This window comes from Lissotriton vulgaris, chromosome 11 (genome assembly GCF_964263255.1).
Source record: "Lissotriton vulgaris chromosome 11, aLisVul1.2, whole genome shotgun sequence".
Classification (NCBI taxonomy): domain Eukaryota; kingdom Metazoa; phylum Chordata; class Amphibia; order Caudata; family Salamandridae; genus Lissotriton; species Lissotriton vulgaris.
The window spans coordinates 992,480,953-992,498,370 of record NC_141699.1 but is presented as its reverse complement, the minus strand read 5'-3'; the positions used below and the strand labels follow the sequence as shown (position 1 = coordinate 992,498,370).

The 17,418-nt window shown below is 47.3% G+C and overlaps 1 protein-coding gene across 2 annotated transcripts in view; it reads right to left on the bottom strand.

Moving 5' to 3' along the window:
- CCNL1 (cyclin L1) overlaps positions 1 to 17,418 on the bottom strand; it is a 218,975-nt gene that overhangs the window by 93,103 nt on the left and 108,454 nt on the right. For both annotated transcript variants that reach the window (XM_086944229.1, XM_086944230.1), the window contains exons 5-6: positions 16,757 to 16,821; positions 2,057 to 2,156 (exon numbers count right to left, since the gene is read on the bottom strand). In XM_086944229.1, coding sequence (XP_086800355.1) covers positions 2,057 to 2,156; positions 16,757 to 16,821 — 165 coding nt within the window. The remainder of the gene's footprint in view (positions 1 to 2,056; positions 2,157 to 16,756; positions 16,822 to 17,418) is intronic.

The window sequence follows — 17,418 nt, the reverse complement described above, 5'->3', positions numbered from 1 at the left end:
AACAATTGGCCTGGAGTTCGGTCATTAAGTGTGTGAAACCTTTTGCTGACAGTGTGTATAACAGATGCTTTACACTGTCCTCTGGTACTGCATTTCTGCTCGACCAAGCTATCACTTTGGAGTGTAAGGTCAGTTCTGACTTTAACCTCTGTTATACCTCTGGGGTCGTTGGACTCTATACACACTGTACTTCATTCTAGTCTAGTATATATAGAGCCATTTTCTCACACTAAAGTACTAAAGGGGACCCTCGAAATAAGATTGCAAAGGGCTGTACATTGTATATATTTCTTCTCCATAGACCAGCATTACTGTGTGAGAACGCATTTGTGTGACATTTTTGCTCAACTGAAAATCGATAACACAAAAGTACTTACTCAATTACTAAGTTCTTGGTGCTAAAACTATATAAAAATTCAGCTTTTTTATATAAGTTAGTCTAAAGTTTCTTCTTGAGCCAGTCTCATTTATTGAGCCTACAACAAATGCTTAACACTACCCTCTGATGAGCCTAAACTGCTTGCCCACACTACCACACAAGACATTGGGATTATCAATTCAAGCCCTGCAAGCCAATATGGGCAGTCTGGACTAGCTACAGAGTGTACCTCATTTTGGTACACTATATATAAAGCCATCTTCCTACAATGGCAGAGACTCGATCTCAATCAAGGTCTTTAGTCAAGGTATATTTTTTGTGTGGTGAGAGGAAGGATTTTTTTGGAAGGCCCTCCACACAAAATTGATTAACCATCGCCACAAGCTGAGAATGTTATTAGAAGATAAACATGTTGGACTATTTAGTGCTACCACACTCATTGACACAGAGAGGACCTGCTCAGAGCGTTAAAACCGGTTTCCACAGCACAGGTTTTGAAAAGAATGAGCACTCACAACAAGCAAAGTAGCTCAAGATGTACTTGGGCTCAGGTACTTCATCTTGCCTTTTTTTTTAAAAAAAGTTTTAATAGCACTGGAGTGGTATTTTATGATCCTCAATGTTGCCTTTACAAATGCATTTTCAAGTTTATGCACAGATTTTCTTTCATATTTCAAGGTGTTCCATGATCCAGCACAAAGGTGGAGACAGTATGCTTAGAAATATTAATTAAGATACCAGGAGAGAGAACTAGAGACGATCTGCTGCAAATAGAATAACTTGGACTGAGCCAGTTGTCAACAGCACTATCAGATATGTCTTCTCCAAGATACTCAGTCACCTATTTCTGTTGGTAAGTGGAAGATTCTAAAAACTAACCACATCAGAGCTTCCTCAGAGACCACGTATTTTCAAATGTGTGAAATGCATTCAAGACTGGATAGGGCAAGGTTTGTTATAACATAAACACATGGAGACCACCCAAACAAGCTTATAAAGACAACTCGTCACTGTCTAAGCCTTTATTCAGCAACATTTCTTTAGCTTACACAAAGATAAAACTTTAAGATGAATGGCTAACCCTTGACACACAGATCGATAGTGCTTTGCAATTGCAGGATAGCATACTTCAATCTCTGCCTCTGGAACGTATAACCAGCAATAAACCGCAGTACAGCTTCAAGATCACACAGAAGGCACAAGTCCTCAAATTTTCCAAACTCCTCCCTGACATTGCTACGTATTGTGTACAAAGCAAAACACCTAAAGTTGATCAGATTAGGGTAGGCACTCTGCCAATTCTCAACTAAAGAATATTCAAGAGTATTTGAGAGTAATGCACAAAAAAATAATATAAATTTGATTCTGCCTGGAGGAAAGAAAGATATGCTAGTTTGTTCAATGAGTCCATGTCTAGTGTAGAGACTTTATCGGAGCCCCTTTCCTTCCGTGATCCAAAATAGTTTCTGAAAACTCAGCAAGACTGCCAGTTTCTATACCCCAATAACACGCAGTACGACAGAACCAATATAAATGTGAGGTATACAGTACAAAACTAATTTAAGAACCAAACCGTGATGAAAGCATTCTTAATTAACATGTAAGAAAAGAAAAATCATTAAATGTGCTTTCTGTAAACCAACAAACTTATAAAAGATGGTAATCAAGAAGACATACCTGTAGGGCTCTAGCTGCAAGATAAATACAAGCACATGCTATGGTCTCAGGTGCAAAGCGCACAAAAACATTTGTTCGAAGACAATCATTCATATAGTTCCTAGAAAATGAAAATAAAGGTTTACGGTTAAATATATTTATTGCTTTCAGGAACATTCACAGGAAAAATCATGACCTCCAGCAACTCTACACTTGCAGCTTATAGATTCCTTCATATATTCTTTGTGTGGAATGAGACATCATTCATTTAGGGCAGAAGTGCTTGCCTCATTTGTAACCAAACAGATAAAAACAGCAGAAACTATCAACATCAACGAATAAGTCGTACAAAAAATGTACTCACCTTTAACAATAGAGTTTTAGCCACTGTATGCTCCACACATTATTAATCCCCAGCTAACAGCTCAGATTTAAGTAATGTTACTTTAAAACAAATAATAAAATGTAGTAAATGGTAGGAAAAATATTTTAAAATTTCCATTAGTACTCTACAATGTTAAAAGTACAAATGAGAGTTAGCCCTAGAAGGGCTCCCAATTTGAGGAAGGCAAAGTTACTTATCTGTAATACTAGTTCTCTTCCATGGATATCTTGAACAATGTAATGAGCACTGAAATCCTCAGCCTGTGCAAAGCATTTTAGTGGAAAATGGTGCTTAAATGGAGAAACAATTGTCTTTGCAGCCTATTAGAGGACATAAATGGCAGAATTGCATTTCAAAAAGGCACCCAAATAATCCTAATTATTACATTAACAAAAGTCATTTGAAAATGTCATATATTGAAGGAAAAAGAAATGGGAGTGATGGCATTGTTAGCAGTTAGGCTACACTCTACTTGAAAGCAAAAACTGGTACTGTGCCTTTAAGGGCCTCACCCATCCTCATGTGCCTAACATGAACCGCAGGTGAAAGGTTAGTTCATTTTTAAGCAATTAAGGAGAACCTGGGTATATGAAAGAAACACTGTACTCTCTGGAAGGGTTGGGCATCACTATAAAAAGAATTCCCCAGGTACAGAACTATGATAACAGGTAACTAACTTTCTTCTCTTCTAGGGGATACTCAAATAGTTGTATCCACTGAATGGAGTAGCAAGCATATCCCATTAGAAATTACAGCCAAAGTAAAGCAGCACTCGTTTGCATTCAAATTCCTCAATAGGCATCACTTACTTCATCATCTGCCTTGGAAACCAAATCTAAACAGTCTCTGCTAAAAGCAGCTGCTGATCTCCAGGGTTTACATATTTTTGAATTATGGAATGAAAAATTTCCTAGCTAAAGTAAAGGAAAGTTTCAATTCTATTAAGGACAAGGAGGAAAGGACTAGGGTGTTTTCTCTTCGCTTAACATTTATTTTCACCAGCAGCCATTTTTCTAAAGTTTTTACACAACAAAACTACAACTCCCATTAGTAATTGGGAAAAGAAGTATAAACAGTCCATCCAATCTTAGAGTAGGACTCAGTAGAACAATCACCGTAGCGCCTCCATTTCCCTCTTTCTTCCTATGTAGGCAGCATTTCACCATTCTATTCACTCCAGCTGGTTAGATTCCGACGCTAAATAGATAAAAAATACACAATGTCTGTCACCACGGAAAGGAACGCACTTGAAGCATTATCAACAGGAAATGACAGGAAGCCTTGCTTCCCTTTCAAGGGAAGCAAGCCACCCGTACAACAAATTGTTGCCTTATTATAAAACAATGTATATTAGCCTTTCAATAGGGAGGGAATAGGTCTACCTGTAGAGGAATAGGGTGGGCTTATAACTCGCCTCTGTGTTCTTAATACAATTGAAACTTTCCCTTGCGTTAGCTAGGAAATTTGTATGTCAGACTCGGACCAATTCCCCAGAAAAGCAACGGTCAAGGTTTCTTTAAATGGCAGCAAGGGTTCCATTGTGGAGACGCCAGGCTGCAGGACCTCTGACAAGACATTGGTCTTCACTGCCACAGTAGGAAGCTGCAGGTCTAGGACCTCAGCAGGCCTATTCACCACCATGGCTAAGAAAGCATGCCAGTCCATTTCTTCTGTGTAAGGCACGACTTCTTAGGGGTCCTGTGCCCCCTCCCAGTCTTCCTCCAATCCTAGCTCTTCCGAATAGGTCTAGAGGACACAGACCAGCTCTGTGTGATTGAGGATCAGAATGGGGCTGGCTGTGCCAGAGATGTTGAGGGTCTCTGCGCCGGACGCGCCGTTGTGGGAAGGATGAATGGGTGCGGCCAGCGCCGTTCCGGGTACAGATCCAGGAGGAGCCTTGGGTGTCTGGCCAGAGTTGCTAGCTCAGAACCCAGAGGAGCTCCTTCCGCAAAGACTGGAGGGCCCAAAGGGCACCGGTGGGGTCAGGGCGCCCAAATATAGAGCACATGGCGTCATAAAACTCCTTTAACTGGCCGGTGGTCTCTACTGGTCAGGGAGGGAAACAGGGAGCCGACCCAGCAACCCACTCCATGGAACAGGGCCTCGAACACCAAGAGTCTGCATCTTGTGACGCACAGGCAAAGTCAAAGAATGCTTCACCTTTGTGTTTCTTATGGTGCTTCTTAACTGGACCCTTCGAAGATTTCAAATGGAAGGACGAAGACATGGATCCCCCAGAGCAGTGCTCAGACCTTCCTCTCGACCGGGAGCAAGAACAAGATCTTGGGGGGGGCGGGGGGGGGGGGGGGGGGCTAGATCTCCGAGGCAGTGGACAATAGGACACATGAAGCTTTAGCAAACGCTCAATCAAAGCTTTCGGCACTATGGCCCGATAGTCTGAGCACGACTTCTGGCATGTTCGCACTACAGGTACCAAAGGCGCACAAGGTTGGGGTCTGTAACAGACATGGCACAGGGACAGGAGCCACAAGGTTTGAGCCCAGAGGTCTTCTTGGACATCCTAAACACAAACCATTTTTAACTTTTTGTTGAATATTTTTGTGTCAAAAAATTACAGGGGTTAGCTATGATGGATCTACACTGACTGGAAAGAAAAGAATGGACATCAGTGCGCCATGGTGGCGCCTATATAGACCTCGCGGACATCACAGCGACAAACTAGACCCCACCAGTCTCGACCACACCACTTATTGTCGCGCAGGGGTACTGCTAAGTAAAATCTTCTGGTTCCAACCTGACGCCTGGATATTCAAAGGCAAGTTATCTGCATCTAGCGGTCTCGATCACATTTCAGTATTTAGGGTAGCCCCTGGCACCAGAGAAGCAGATTCGGACTACCTAAGAAGAGAAGACACAATAGAGCCACAAAAGCAGAAAGGAGCGAAGAAGCAGCTGACCTAGTACCTGCCCTGCTGACCTGTCTGCATCCCTCGTCGCAAACTGCACAAAGTATACTAGTCCTGGATGACTGCCTACCTTCCAAAAAGACTCCAGACCTACTGTGAACAGCAGACAAATTGTGAAGAAGCTCCAAAAGAGAAGACCGAGGCCTCTGGAACCACTAAAACCAGACTCCCCAAACCACCACTACACCTGTCTCCTCCAAGAGTTGAAGGTGGCCTCCGGTGTCAACAAGGTCCTCCAGAACTCAAGTCGATTGTGGTTTTACCTCTCTTGGAGTCCCCAACGTTGCCTGCAGCCTCTGCACGCAGACCCCCTCAACCGTGACTGCTCCTGTAAGGAAAAACCCGAAGCCGAAGGACATCCCTGCACCCGTCGCTCCTGGGCCTTGGAGAAGTTTACCAAAGGGGCCCCACCCCCGTCCTCATGCATCACAAGGACTGAACCCACTTGCTGGTTCAGCCCAACTGGCCTCCTGGCCAGAGCCTGCAGTTTCTTTCTGCAGTGACCGATCTCCATTGAAATACACTGGGCTCCAGACACAATTTTGTACCCTGCCTCTCCAATGCCACTGGTGGTGCAGCTTGGATAATGCCCACCACTCACTTTTAACTCCTGGAACTTGTCTTGTAAGCCACTATACTATGCCTGTTTGTAGAACAGGTTCTTCCTTCGATAGGATAACATTGCAGAACTCAATTTTCAGTGTCAACGTTTTAAAGTGAAAAGAATGTATATTTAAAAATCTACTGACCTGGGGGCGTGGCTTGCAGCCGTCTAGTATGACCGCAGCCTGAACGAGCTCCTGCCTTCCCGCTATCAATCCTGACCCATCCGGAGTCCTTTACAGGAATATATGGCACAGCTGTGTAGATAATCTCGTCCCTACCCCCCCTGGAGTAATTCGGTTCCTCTGGCGACGCTGGTGAGGCTTGGTGTCCCCCTTGTCGTAGAGTGCCCGGATCCGTGATGGCAGCTTCGGGTCGAAGAGAGGAGTGAAGGTGGGCTCTGACCCGCGACACTAACTAGATCAGTGGCTTCCGAGGCCAAATGAGGTGTCCCCGCAGTGTGGGACGAGAAAGGAGCACCGAGGATCACGCCTGGTCGGGAGACGGCCAGGTGAGGACTGCGAAGGTGGGGCCTCCCAGCGGGTGGCGAGACTACCCGAGGCCCAGGCTTTGGGGCCTGGGCCTTGAGGGTCTGGTGAAGTGCCCCGGGACCGGGAGCAATTAGCGCTGGGGCCTCCTGCCACTGCAGCGGACGAGTGCCGGACCGGATGTCGGACCTGACCGAGGTGATTACCTGAGACCGCAGTGGCCGGATCCGGAGGCCGGTAAGGGGAGGAGCCTAGTGTCGGCCAGAGAAAATTCCCAGGGCCGACGGGGGGTAAATTCAGGCCCCGGCTTGCGGCCTTTCTGGAGTCGGAATTCAGGTCATAGGTGGCTGGAAAGGTATGGCCTGTGGTGCCTGAGCTGTGGTAGTGATTTAGAGATATTTTGCTGAGTGCTTGAGGAGGAGGCGAGGACTTTGGGCGCACAGGGATGTGTGCACGCCTGGGTGGCTGCCGCCGAAACGGACGCAAGCTCCAGGAGATCGCAACGAGGCCTGGCTGGAGCCCTGGGCGGTGGCGAAGTGCAGCAGAGGCCCGGTGCTGGGCATGGGAGGGGTGCATAGCTCCCAGGCTGGACACAGAGTGAAGACTTGGGTGGTGCGTCGCTTTGCCCACGTTGGTGCCCTGCAGACTATACAGCTTTTGAAGAATCAGGTGCATGGGAGCGCAGCAGATTTTCTCCGAGGCACTGCAGATGGTGTAAGGGTTAGGGCTGGTCTACATTGGACAGGCAAAGTTGTGGCAGAGTGCCCCTTGCCCATCATCTGGCAGGTTTGAAGCTGCTGTAACTGGAGTGTGGGGAAGAGTGAGCTGCCTTCTGGCCCCAAAGAGACTGGTGTAGTTGTGCGGCATGAACAGTGGGCAGTGGCCCTTCCAGGCGAACGGTGGCAGAGGAGTTAATTATATTGAAGGGCGCAACTGCACGTGGAGGGCTCCAGCCTATACAGCTAACATCTAACAGCGGTGGTACGGGAGTGACGGCTCCAAAGGAGGCACAACACGCTGGTGGTCGCTCCCGCGGACGCCCCAGCCTCCCGGACTGCTACCCGAAGCCCCTGCTTGGGAGATCGCCTGGTAGAGTGGAGAAATGGAGACATGAGGAGGAGGCCCGAAGGCCAACAATGTTCAAAAGCAGCTCCCTAAATTTGCGTGGTCCAAGGCCGGACTCGCTGCAATCGGATAAGGATGGTGGAGTAGCGACCGCCAAGCAGAGCCCGGAGCCAACCCTACATGATGTCATGGCGGCTATAAATGGAGTGCGTGCCTCGGTGGACCCAGTCACTGTGGAGGTTTCGCCAATTAGGGCAAACTTTCGGAAAATGAACGAAAGGGTCAAAGAGCTCAAAATAGTCACCAGTGCCCTACAATCAGATACGTTTGACCTCCAAACGCAAATCTTGAAATACAAAAAAAGCAGGAAAGGATGTCGCAACAACTTGACGACTATGAAGGTCAGGCCCGCCACAAGAACATTCGCATTTTAGGAGTTCCGGAACGGATGGAGGAGCCAGCGGTGGACCTGTATGTAAAGGAGCTGATCATGAAGGACGTAAAGCCTAAGACCCTGTCCAGCTACTTTTCTATTGAAAGGGCACACAGAGTACCTTGGGGTAGACCAAAACCAGGAGCGCCCGAGGCCTCTTATTACTAGGGTGTTCAATTAACGGGATAGAGATGCTATTCTACAGACTGCACGTTCACCTCCGCCCTTGAAGATAGATAACTAGGAGGTGGCTTTCTTCCCAGATTTTATGGCCAAGGTTCAGGCTCAACGTTGCAGTTTTCAGGCGGTGAAAAGAACTGCGGGAAGTGAAGTACGCAATGCTCTTTCCAGCGAGGTTGTGGGTGGAATCGGAAGGCAAGTCGTCGTTTTTTGACTCTCTGGAGGCCGTGGGGAATGGATGGAGGGCTGGAGCACGGTGGGAAGCCAGCGACGAGAGAGCAGATAGACTAGGGCGAAACAGAGAGCTTCAGAAGGAACTGGGTCACAAGGAATCGGCAGAGGAGGCCGACCAGCGGGGGAAAAAAGACGAACCGACTGAGGCGGCCTGAAGGCGGCGTTTGAGCACACCAGTCATCGCAAGTAAGGGGAGCGGGGAGGGATGGACATGCCCGTCGAGTAGACACATTTGATCATGAGAGGACTCACTGCAGTATGGTAGATTGATGGGGTGTATTGCTGTGACCTGAATGTGTGTAGGAAAACTTTGCTAGTGAACGGCTATATTTTGAGTCTATTGTAAGGTGTACATGCGAGGAGGGGGACTGGATCACCCCAGGCATCTTCAGCATTTCCGGGGGGGGGGGAGGGGAGGCACTCTGCCATGTTGGGGCGTGGGTAGTTTTGAATCCACGGGCAGGGGTTAGGGGTTACCAAGGTTGGAGTTACCAAGTGTGTATGTGCAGCTGGGACTTTTGTTACTGAACAAGATGTTTTTATCTCTCTCGATGGCCTTTATGGTCCGTCTAATTGTTGCTCTTCTGGTTACTTGGGATGGGGGCGGGGGGGGGTATAGAGATAGGACACTGTATTGACGTGGAATGTTAATGGGATGGGGGACAAGATTAAGTGGGGGATGGTGCAACAGTACTTGAAATGACACTCTCACGATGTTGTACTTCTCCAGGAAACACATTTAGTGTGACATAGGACGAAGGCCCTCACTAGGTGGGGATACAAACGTTTGGTTCATGCAGATTACACTTCCGGGTCGCGGGGAACAGCAATCCTGGTAAAGAGGCATGTGCCCCTTGTGGTTCATAAAGCATGGGCGGACTCTGCAGGGAGGTTTGCAGGTGTGGAGGCCAAATGGGATGGCAGAGACTTCAACATAATTTCTGTCCATCTACCGCCTGCCCTGGGCAAACAGGCTCTGGAGGATCTAGGTGGGAGGTTGACGGGACTACAGGACAGTACGCTGATAATGGGGGCGACTACAATATGACACTAGATGACAATTGACCGCCATCTACCGGGGCCAAAGGCAAAATACACTACCCTAATGACCGATTTCACAGAGGCACTGAGACTAGAGGATCTGGGACGGGTGCTGCAACCCACAGATAAGCTGTTCACCTTTTTCTCTAACATGCATCATAACCTATCACAAATAGACTATTTCCTCACCCACCTATCGGCGGTAGGGTACTTTGTCAACTCCCGGATTTTACGGAGGGGTATATCTGACTATTCCCCGGTTTGGGTGGAGTACACACACTGAGAAAGACAGGCACGCACTACTATTATTCTCAACCCATGGCTATTACACATACCAGACATTAGAGAAGAACTTCGCACACAAACTGAGTATTACTTTGCCGACAATGTGGGGTCGGTTACGTCTGCTCAGACAATATGGGAGGCATATAAGGTGGTTTTGAAGGGATAGGCTCTATATCTTTGAAGATGGGATATATTGCAAGAAAGCGCAAACTTTAGGTGCAAGCAGAAACAGACCTTTTCGGTCTCGAGAGGGATCATGCACAGAATCCCTCGAATGTAACTACTCATAGGCTTAAGTTAAAGCAGGATCAATATCGTATAAAAACTAGGGAACACATGCTGGCTAAATATCGCCATACCTAGCACAGAGTGTACAAAATGAATATCGTATACCTAGCACAGAGTGTACGAAATGAATATCGTATAAAAACTAGGGAACACATGCTGGCTAAATATCGCCATACCCAGCACAGAGTGTACGAAATGGAAGATAGAGCGGGTAGGACGCTGGCTTAGTTGGAGAGGAGAGAACAGGGAACGAGGTGGGTGCACAGGTTGATAAAGCTTGGAGGGGGTACCGTGACACATCCGAGGGACATAGCAGAAGAATTTGCCTCATTTAGAGAAGGTTTATTCTTACTCTACTTTCTATACGGCGGAGGACTAACGTCAGCTCCTCCGGGATAGTGATGTTCCGACCCTATCGGAGGCAGACAGGAAATCCCTAGAGGAAGATCTTTCGGGTGAAAAACTTGGGAAGGCTATAGTGCAGATTAAATCGGGGAAAGCGATGGGACTTAACGGTATCCCTGTTGAATTTCTCAAAGCTACTGCATCTCGGACGATAGTACATTTAAAGGCGATGTTTGAGGAAAGTTTGGAATATGGGCGGCTACCAGTAGATTCGAGGCTGGCCACGATAGTGGTGATTCACAAGCCGGACAAACCAGCGGACGTATGTAGTTCTTACAGACCTATTTCACTGATTAACGTTGAGGCAAAAGTCCTAGCAAAAGTTCGCCAATCGGCTGGGGGCGGTTATTACGACACTGGTCCACCCAGACCAGTCGGGTTCATGCCTGGAAGGAACACAACGCTCAATCTGAGGCGCTTGCATAATGTGATGGCCCGTAGACAGTATATCGATGAAGATGCCGCTTTGTTGTCTCTGGATGCCTCTATGTCCTTTGATTCCATAGAATGGCCGTATATGTTGGAAGTTTTGGAGAGGGTGTGATTAGGTCCAAAATTTATGGCATGGGTCCGGCTGCTCTACACGGATATTATGGGTCAGGTGCAGGTAAATGGATATACCTCCAGGACATTTAACCTGCGGAGGGGTACTAGGCAGGGATGCCCCCTGTTCTCTGCGGATATTTGCTCTCTTGTTAGAAGCTCTTGCGGCGTGGATACGACGGAACGTTATGGTGCGTGGGATGCGGTGGACGGAAGATGTAGAAGACCAATTATCTTTATGTGAGGACGATATACTCTTATACCTGGCTTCCCCATATAAATCAATATCGGTGGTGCTTGATATCTTTACAAATTTTGGCAGGTATTCCGGGTATGCGATAAACTGGCATAAATCAGTGTTGTATATGCTGTGGGGGCAGGTCACTCTGCTTCCGGCGGACTGCTCCATAGTAGTGGCAAAAGATGGGTTTAGATACTTAGGGATTTATGTTACGGCAGATCCCGATCTGTTCTACAGTTCAAATTTGGCCCCGCTGCTGACTCTACTCCGAGCGGTGGGGAAACATTGGCGGTCCCTCCCGCTCTCACGGACAGGCAGGGCGGCACTGTTTAAGATGCTGGCCCTTCCTCAATTTTTATATATCCTTCAGAATTGCCCGTATAAAGTCCCGGATTCTTATTTCAAAACGGTGGAAGGAGAGGTCCGTACGCTATTGTGGGATGGGAGGGCACCAAGGGTAGCGCTAAAGAAACTGACGAAGAGTTGGTATGATGGGGGCATTGCGCTCCCCCACCTATAACTTTACTATTGGGCAGCACAATTATTGACTGTCAATCGCTGGATCTACTGCCCTCCGGAAGACCCAGCATACGCACTCGAGCGCTACCAAACTGACCGGTCCGGGTATTTGGGGGCCCTGTAGGTAAATGATAGGAAAAACAAGAGGCGCTTCTTTGGGCCTACATTGCACACGGAGATCTGGCGAAAGGTGAACTCCCGGTTGGGCTGGCATTCTTACTAAGGTGGCCCCACTCTAGTATACACAGAAACTGGGCATGCTGTGTCATCAGCCCGGGTTCGACAAATAGGACCTGATTGGTATCATTGTAGTGAAAGACCTGGTCAAAGGGGGGGGGGGTGGGGAGATACTTTCATTTGCGGAACTTCGGAAACGATATCAATTAACCCAAGGAGAAGCGGATAGATACTTGAAAATCCGCCATGCACTTAAGGTGGCTTTCTCGTCTCTTACAGACGTACCGGATTCATTGCCACTTCAGATTGTTGGATGGGCCACTGACCTCAAAGGCCATCTCCCATACATATAGGAAACTATGCAACAACCTTCCTGATGCTTTCCAGAGACTCCGAGATGGCAGGATGATTTGGGCGTACTAAGCGACGAAGAGTGGCAGGAGGCCCTGATGTCTCATCGGGAGGCGGCCATCACGCAAAAATGTAGGCTAATCCAACTTCGGATACTGCACCACTCGTATATGACGGGGCAGACCCTGGTGAAAATAGGTTCTAGGTCAGATTATTTTTGTCTGAGGGGATGTGGCCATCAGGTGACATTTGATCACACTATATGGAGCTGCCAGAGGTCACATGTCCTGTGGGAGGGGTCTTCTGAACACACGCATAAGGCCCTAGGTAAGGAGATTGCCCTGACGCCACAACTGGATTTGTTGAATATATGGGAGGCGACTGACCTGACTGAGGTGGAACAGCAGTTTACTACTCTCGGCTGTCCGCTGGTTAAACGGGGAAATAGCGAAAAGATGGGGAGGAGCAGCTACTCAGAGTGTCCATATGTGGGCGAAATAACTTGACAGATGTATGGTGGCGGAAGCTGAGGTTTTTGTAGCAAGGGGTTGCCCCAAGAAATGGGTCCGGAAATGGTCCAGCTGGAATAAATATTGGGGGGATATAGTGGTGTCCCCGACTGTGGAATTGGAGATGCATAGAAACACAGACGGTGTGAATACTATGTAATGTATAAATGCAGTTTGATTATTGTCCAGTACTGATGGATGTATATGAACAAAAAAAGTATTGTCCTCAAATGCACACTGTTGGTTGTAACGAATAAGATTTTAAAAAAAAACTATTTACCTAAATGATTTCTCTCTGATGCCTAAACATACATAAAGGTTACTTGCTATTTTAATAAATTGTTGTGCATCTCCTTCTTGTGCTGCGTGTGTCATTTATTGATCATTGTGTAATTGCAAATTGTGAGAAAGTGCCATCTTTCTTGCCTTGGTATGCCCCCACTTTTTCCTGAATTGCTGATGTGCTTTGACTGAGTGTGCTCTGGGCTCCTGCCAACCAGGTACCCAGGGACTGTGTCCCTTCCCTAAAACTATACTGAAACAAAACCCAATTGGCATCTATGGCCGCCTGTCAGCCCCATGTATTTGGTACCCTAGGTACCTAGGGCATGGTGACCAGAGAAGACCCCTGAGGGCTGCAGCACTTATTGTGCCACCCTCATGGGCCCTGCACCCTGGCACCCACACCCTGCCTTTGCAGGCTGAGTGCCTAAGTACAGAACTAAAACCAGAGTCAAGGCACAAATCCCTGTGTGCCATGCCCACAGAACCCACTGCCCTGGCATACTTCAGTCACCCCTCTAGCTGGGTGCCCTATGCCCGAGGTGTGGGCACAGGTGCATGAGCCCTGTGCCCCTACAGTACCCCGTGATGCCATTAAGAGTATATGGTGCTGGGAGGTTGGCATTACGAACTCCACAGCACCATAAGGGCTACACTGAAGGCTGACAAGTTTGGTATCAAACTTCTCAGCACATTAAACCCGTACTGATGCCAGTGTGGGATTTAATGTAAAATGCCCTCTGAAACCCTAACCTGCAAACCACATCCGGCTGAGTGGCTGCAGAGGCTGCCACACAACAGACATATTGCTGGACCCCTGGGTAGGAGAGCCCCCGCTCTCTTCTGGACCTGCAACAATGCACATCCTGGGTGAGGTGCTAGGTCTCCTCCCCCAGGATGGGCAGGGGGAAGGTTCAAAGGCATGCGGTCTCTGTGAGCTTCTCCAGACCATTTGATGTACCCAGCGACCAGCCCCCACCAGTCCTGCCCCCACTCTAGCGGGAAAAACGACGTCAGGGTGGGGGGGTGCCAGTCTGTGCCAACCCCACCAATCAGGTGGGAGAGAAGAGGTGAAGCACGACCCCGGGCTCCGGCCATCTTGAAGATGGGGAGCCCTGCCCTATCACAGCTAGGCTACTGCCCCCCTCCCACAGGAGAGGAGCAGGCTAGGGGGTGTACCCAGGGCAGGGACCCATTGGTCCCTGTCCTTGCCCTACCTGTAACACCCCTAAATTCAGTATTTAGGGGCTCCCTGAACCTTCCTTCCTCAGAGCCAGATACGAAAAGAAGAAAGAAGATCAAGTAGAAGACCCGCCGTGCAGCTGCTAACAGGACGACAACAACTGCCTTGGCCCCAGCCCTACCGGCCTGTCGATCCTGGAACCCGCTCTTGTTTAATTCCGGCGACTCCTGCGGACAGCAACCTTGGGACACCAGAAGGACCTGCCTGCCTTGACCCTCATGAAGACTGGGTCTCTCATTAGCAGAGGCTCTGCTGCAACAACCCACCTGGTGCCAACCAGGAAGCTCTGGACCAGCCCACTCTGCACCCGCCGAACCAAGACCACGAGGACGTCCCCCCGGCGACTGGATCCCGAAGTCCAGTGCCTAAAGACCCTCCTCGAAGAACCAGCCGACGCCTGCAGACTCAGAATCAGGGGCCAACCCAACCGCGACCAGCCGAGGGTAAGCTTTTCCGACACCCAAAGACACCCCTGCACACGGCGCCCTACAGCCCCCTGTGCCTCCCTTTGGGGTACCTACCTGTGCTCCAAGATCCCAACTTACCTCTCGAAGTGCTGGTCGGCCCTGGAGAGTCTCCGTCCGAGCCTCTCTGCCTTTGTTCCTTTTTTACCTTTCCCATTGGATAATATTGAGCGCCCGACGGCTCAAAAGCACCCTGCACACAGTAGCCCGAGTGCCGCTGGCTGTGACCCCTGTGTCCTATCCTACTTTCCCCTTGCCCTGAGCAAGTGACCAGGAGCCCAGCTCTCACAGCCACGTGGCCTGCTAGCCAGCCGCCACCAACCCAAGGCCCCCTTCCCTCATTGGATATCATTGGGCCTACCTACATCTGCACCCGGCTGCCCCTGTGCTGCTGGGAGTGAACTAACTGTACTTACCTGACCCTGGGGGACCCCGGAGTCTATGCCCAGAACCTTAACTTCACCAACCAAGTACTCACCTGGAAACCGGTAATTTACTTACCTGCCATTGGATAACATGGACTCATTTTGACTCGGAAATTTTATGTGTTAAGTTTTGAAACCTGAAAATATTCAGATAAAATCAGTCAAAGTCCGAATTCCGAAGTACTCAACTGTGATCAGGGGAGAAGCCAGTGCTCTACCTTTCAGCCCAGTACTGAACCACAAAAGTAATCCCTAGCGGGGTTACTAGTAATCTGTATTTTCTCCATAGGAACCCATTGTCTGCTTTTCTAGGAAATTTCTTCCTAGTGTCTACTTTTGAAAACTTGAAATATTCTTTAAAAATCACACAAAACATTGAAACGCAATTACCTACCTGTTTTGAGTTAAGACCCCAGTGCTGGCCCTAGTAGACCAGTGTTGGGTTACAAAAGTAACGAAATCGTACTTTACCTGCAACCTGAATTTTCTCCCATTGAATAACATTATAGTCCTGAAAATTCACTACATTAACTAAAACGTTTTTGCTAACCCGGTTTCAGCTTAGACCCCAGGACTGAATCTCAGATCTAGTCATGGGACTACTAAACTAATCTATATAGTAATCAACTGTACTTACATGTGGAAAACCCATTGAGCTCAATGCCATAGTGTGTTTTAGGATTGTGTTGCTTACTGTCAATACTGTATTAATTGTGTGCACAAACTTTATTACTCCTTTGCAAAGTAATTATATGAGAGAACTCATAACAAGAAAAGTATATTTTTATAACTGTTGGTTCTAAAAATAAAACACCTATATCTGTGGATATAGAAACAATTGGCCTGGAGTTCAGTCCTTGAGTGCGTGAAACCTTTTGCTGACCGAGTGTGTACAACAAATGCTTTACACTGTCCTCTGGTACAGCCTTACTGCTCGACCAAGCTACCACTTTGGAGAGTAAGGTGAGTTCTGACTTCAACCTCTGTTATAACTCTCGGGGTGGTGGACTCTATACACACTGTACTTCATTCTAGTCCAGTATATATATATATATATATATATATATATAGAGTCACTTTGTCACACAAATGTCTTGCACTCCTCTCGATTAAGCCTAAAGCTGCTCAACCACACTACCCCTAGTACAGCACCTTGGGAATGCTAGAGCAACCTGCTGTCCATGAAGGGAACAGGACTCCTTACACTGTATATCAGATTGATAGATCATAAAGAGCCAGCTTCCTACATGCATAAAGAATGTGTAGGGGGTGGTGGATGCTACGCAGATACAAAGACCTTTAGGTTCAGCACACTGAGATATGCGCCACCAAGTCTTTAGACACAAGACTTATGGCATAAATCAAGACACTACAAAAAGTTTTTAAAAATACTGGCAGGAGAAAGGACCCAAAAGGAAAACACAAACAAAACAAACACTGTACTAGACATTCATTTCTGCACTACAGAAATGAGTGGAGAAACGTTTCAAATTTTTCTAACCAACATAATATTAGCGTTCTTGGGTTATGTTAGGTACAGTTCACTATCCTGGCATTACCAGCCCGATTTCTGGCTGAAGCAATAGTACATACTATAACTACTACTATTTTCAGAACAATCACAAGAGCTTACCAGGCAGTCTGAACAAGTGTTTCGTTCCGTTCACATTCCAACACTTGAAGATACATTACTATAATCTATATGAGGAAGAAAAACAAAATGTGCATTAGTTTTATAGCACAATATGAAGTAAAACGCTTCACCTATCTCTAAGGGCGCACACACACACACACCAACAATTAAACAAGTTTTATCAAGATATCGGAGACTGCTCTTTTACATAAAATGTTTATTTAAAAAGAGGATTACATGTCACTGTCAAGTATACTTTAGCATAGACTATAAAGCAGTTTTTCCTCCCTAGCGGTGGCAACCTATATTTGTTGCAGTAGCTTGAAAAAGTGTTCCTAATACAGCCTGGACCACAGTAGCTTGTTGCTTGATCTATTCCCTTCAGGCGACGCTCTGCTCAATCGCGCTTGCATTATTAATTTGCTACCAAAGATACAGCTGTTACATTCCTTAGCCAGAAATGAAGTAAAACTAGTAACGTTCCCTGAAAAATCTAAAACCACTACAGCGATTGTTGAATGCTGGTCTCCAGGAATAATATTAAAGGAAAGTGAGACTCTCCACAAATACGGCTATGACTTAACTCCAGTGCAAATTTGCGAATTCCATAAGTCGGAACTATCAGAAGAATTTCACTAGACTCAGAAATCTAATCAAAAACT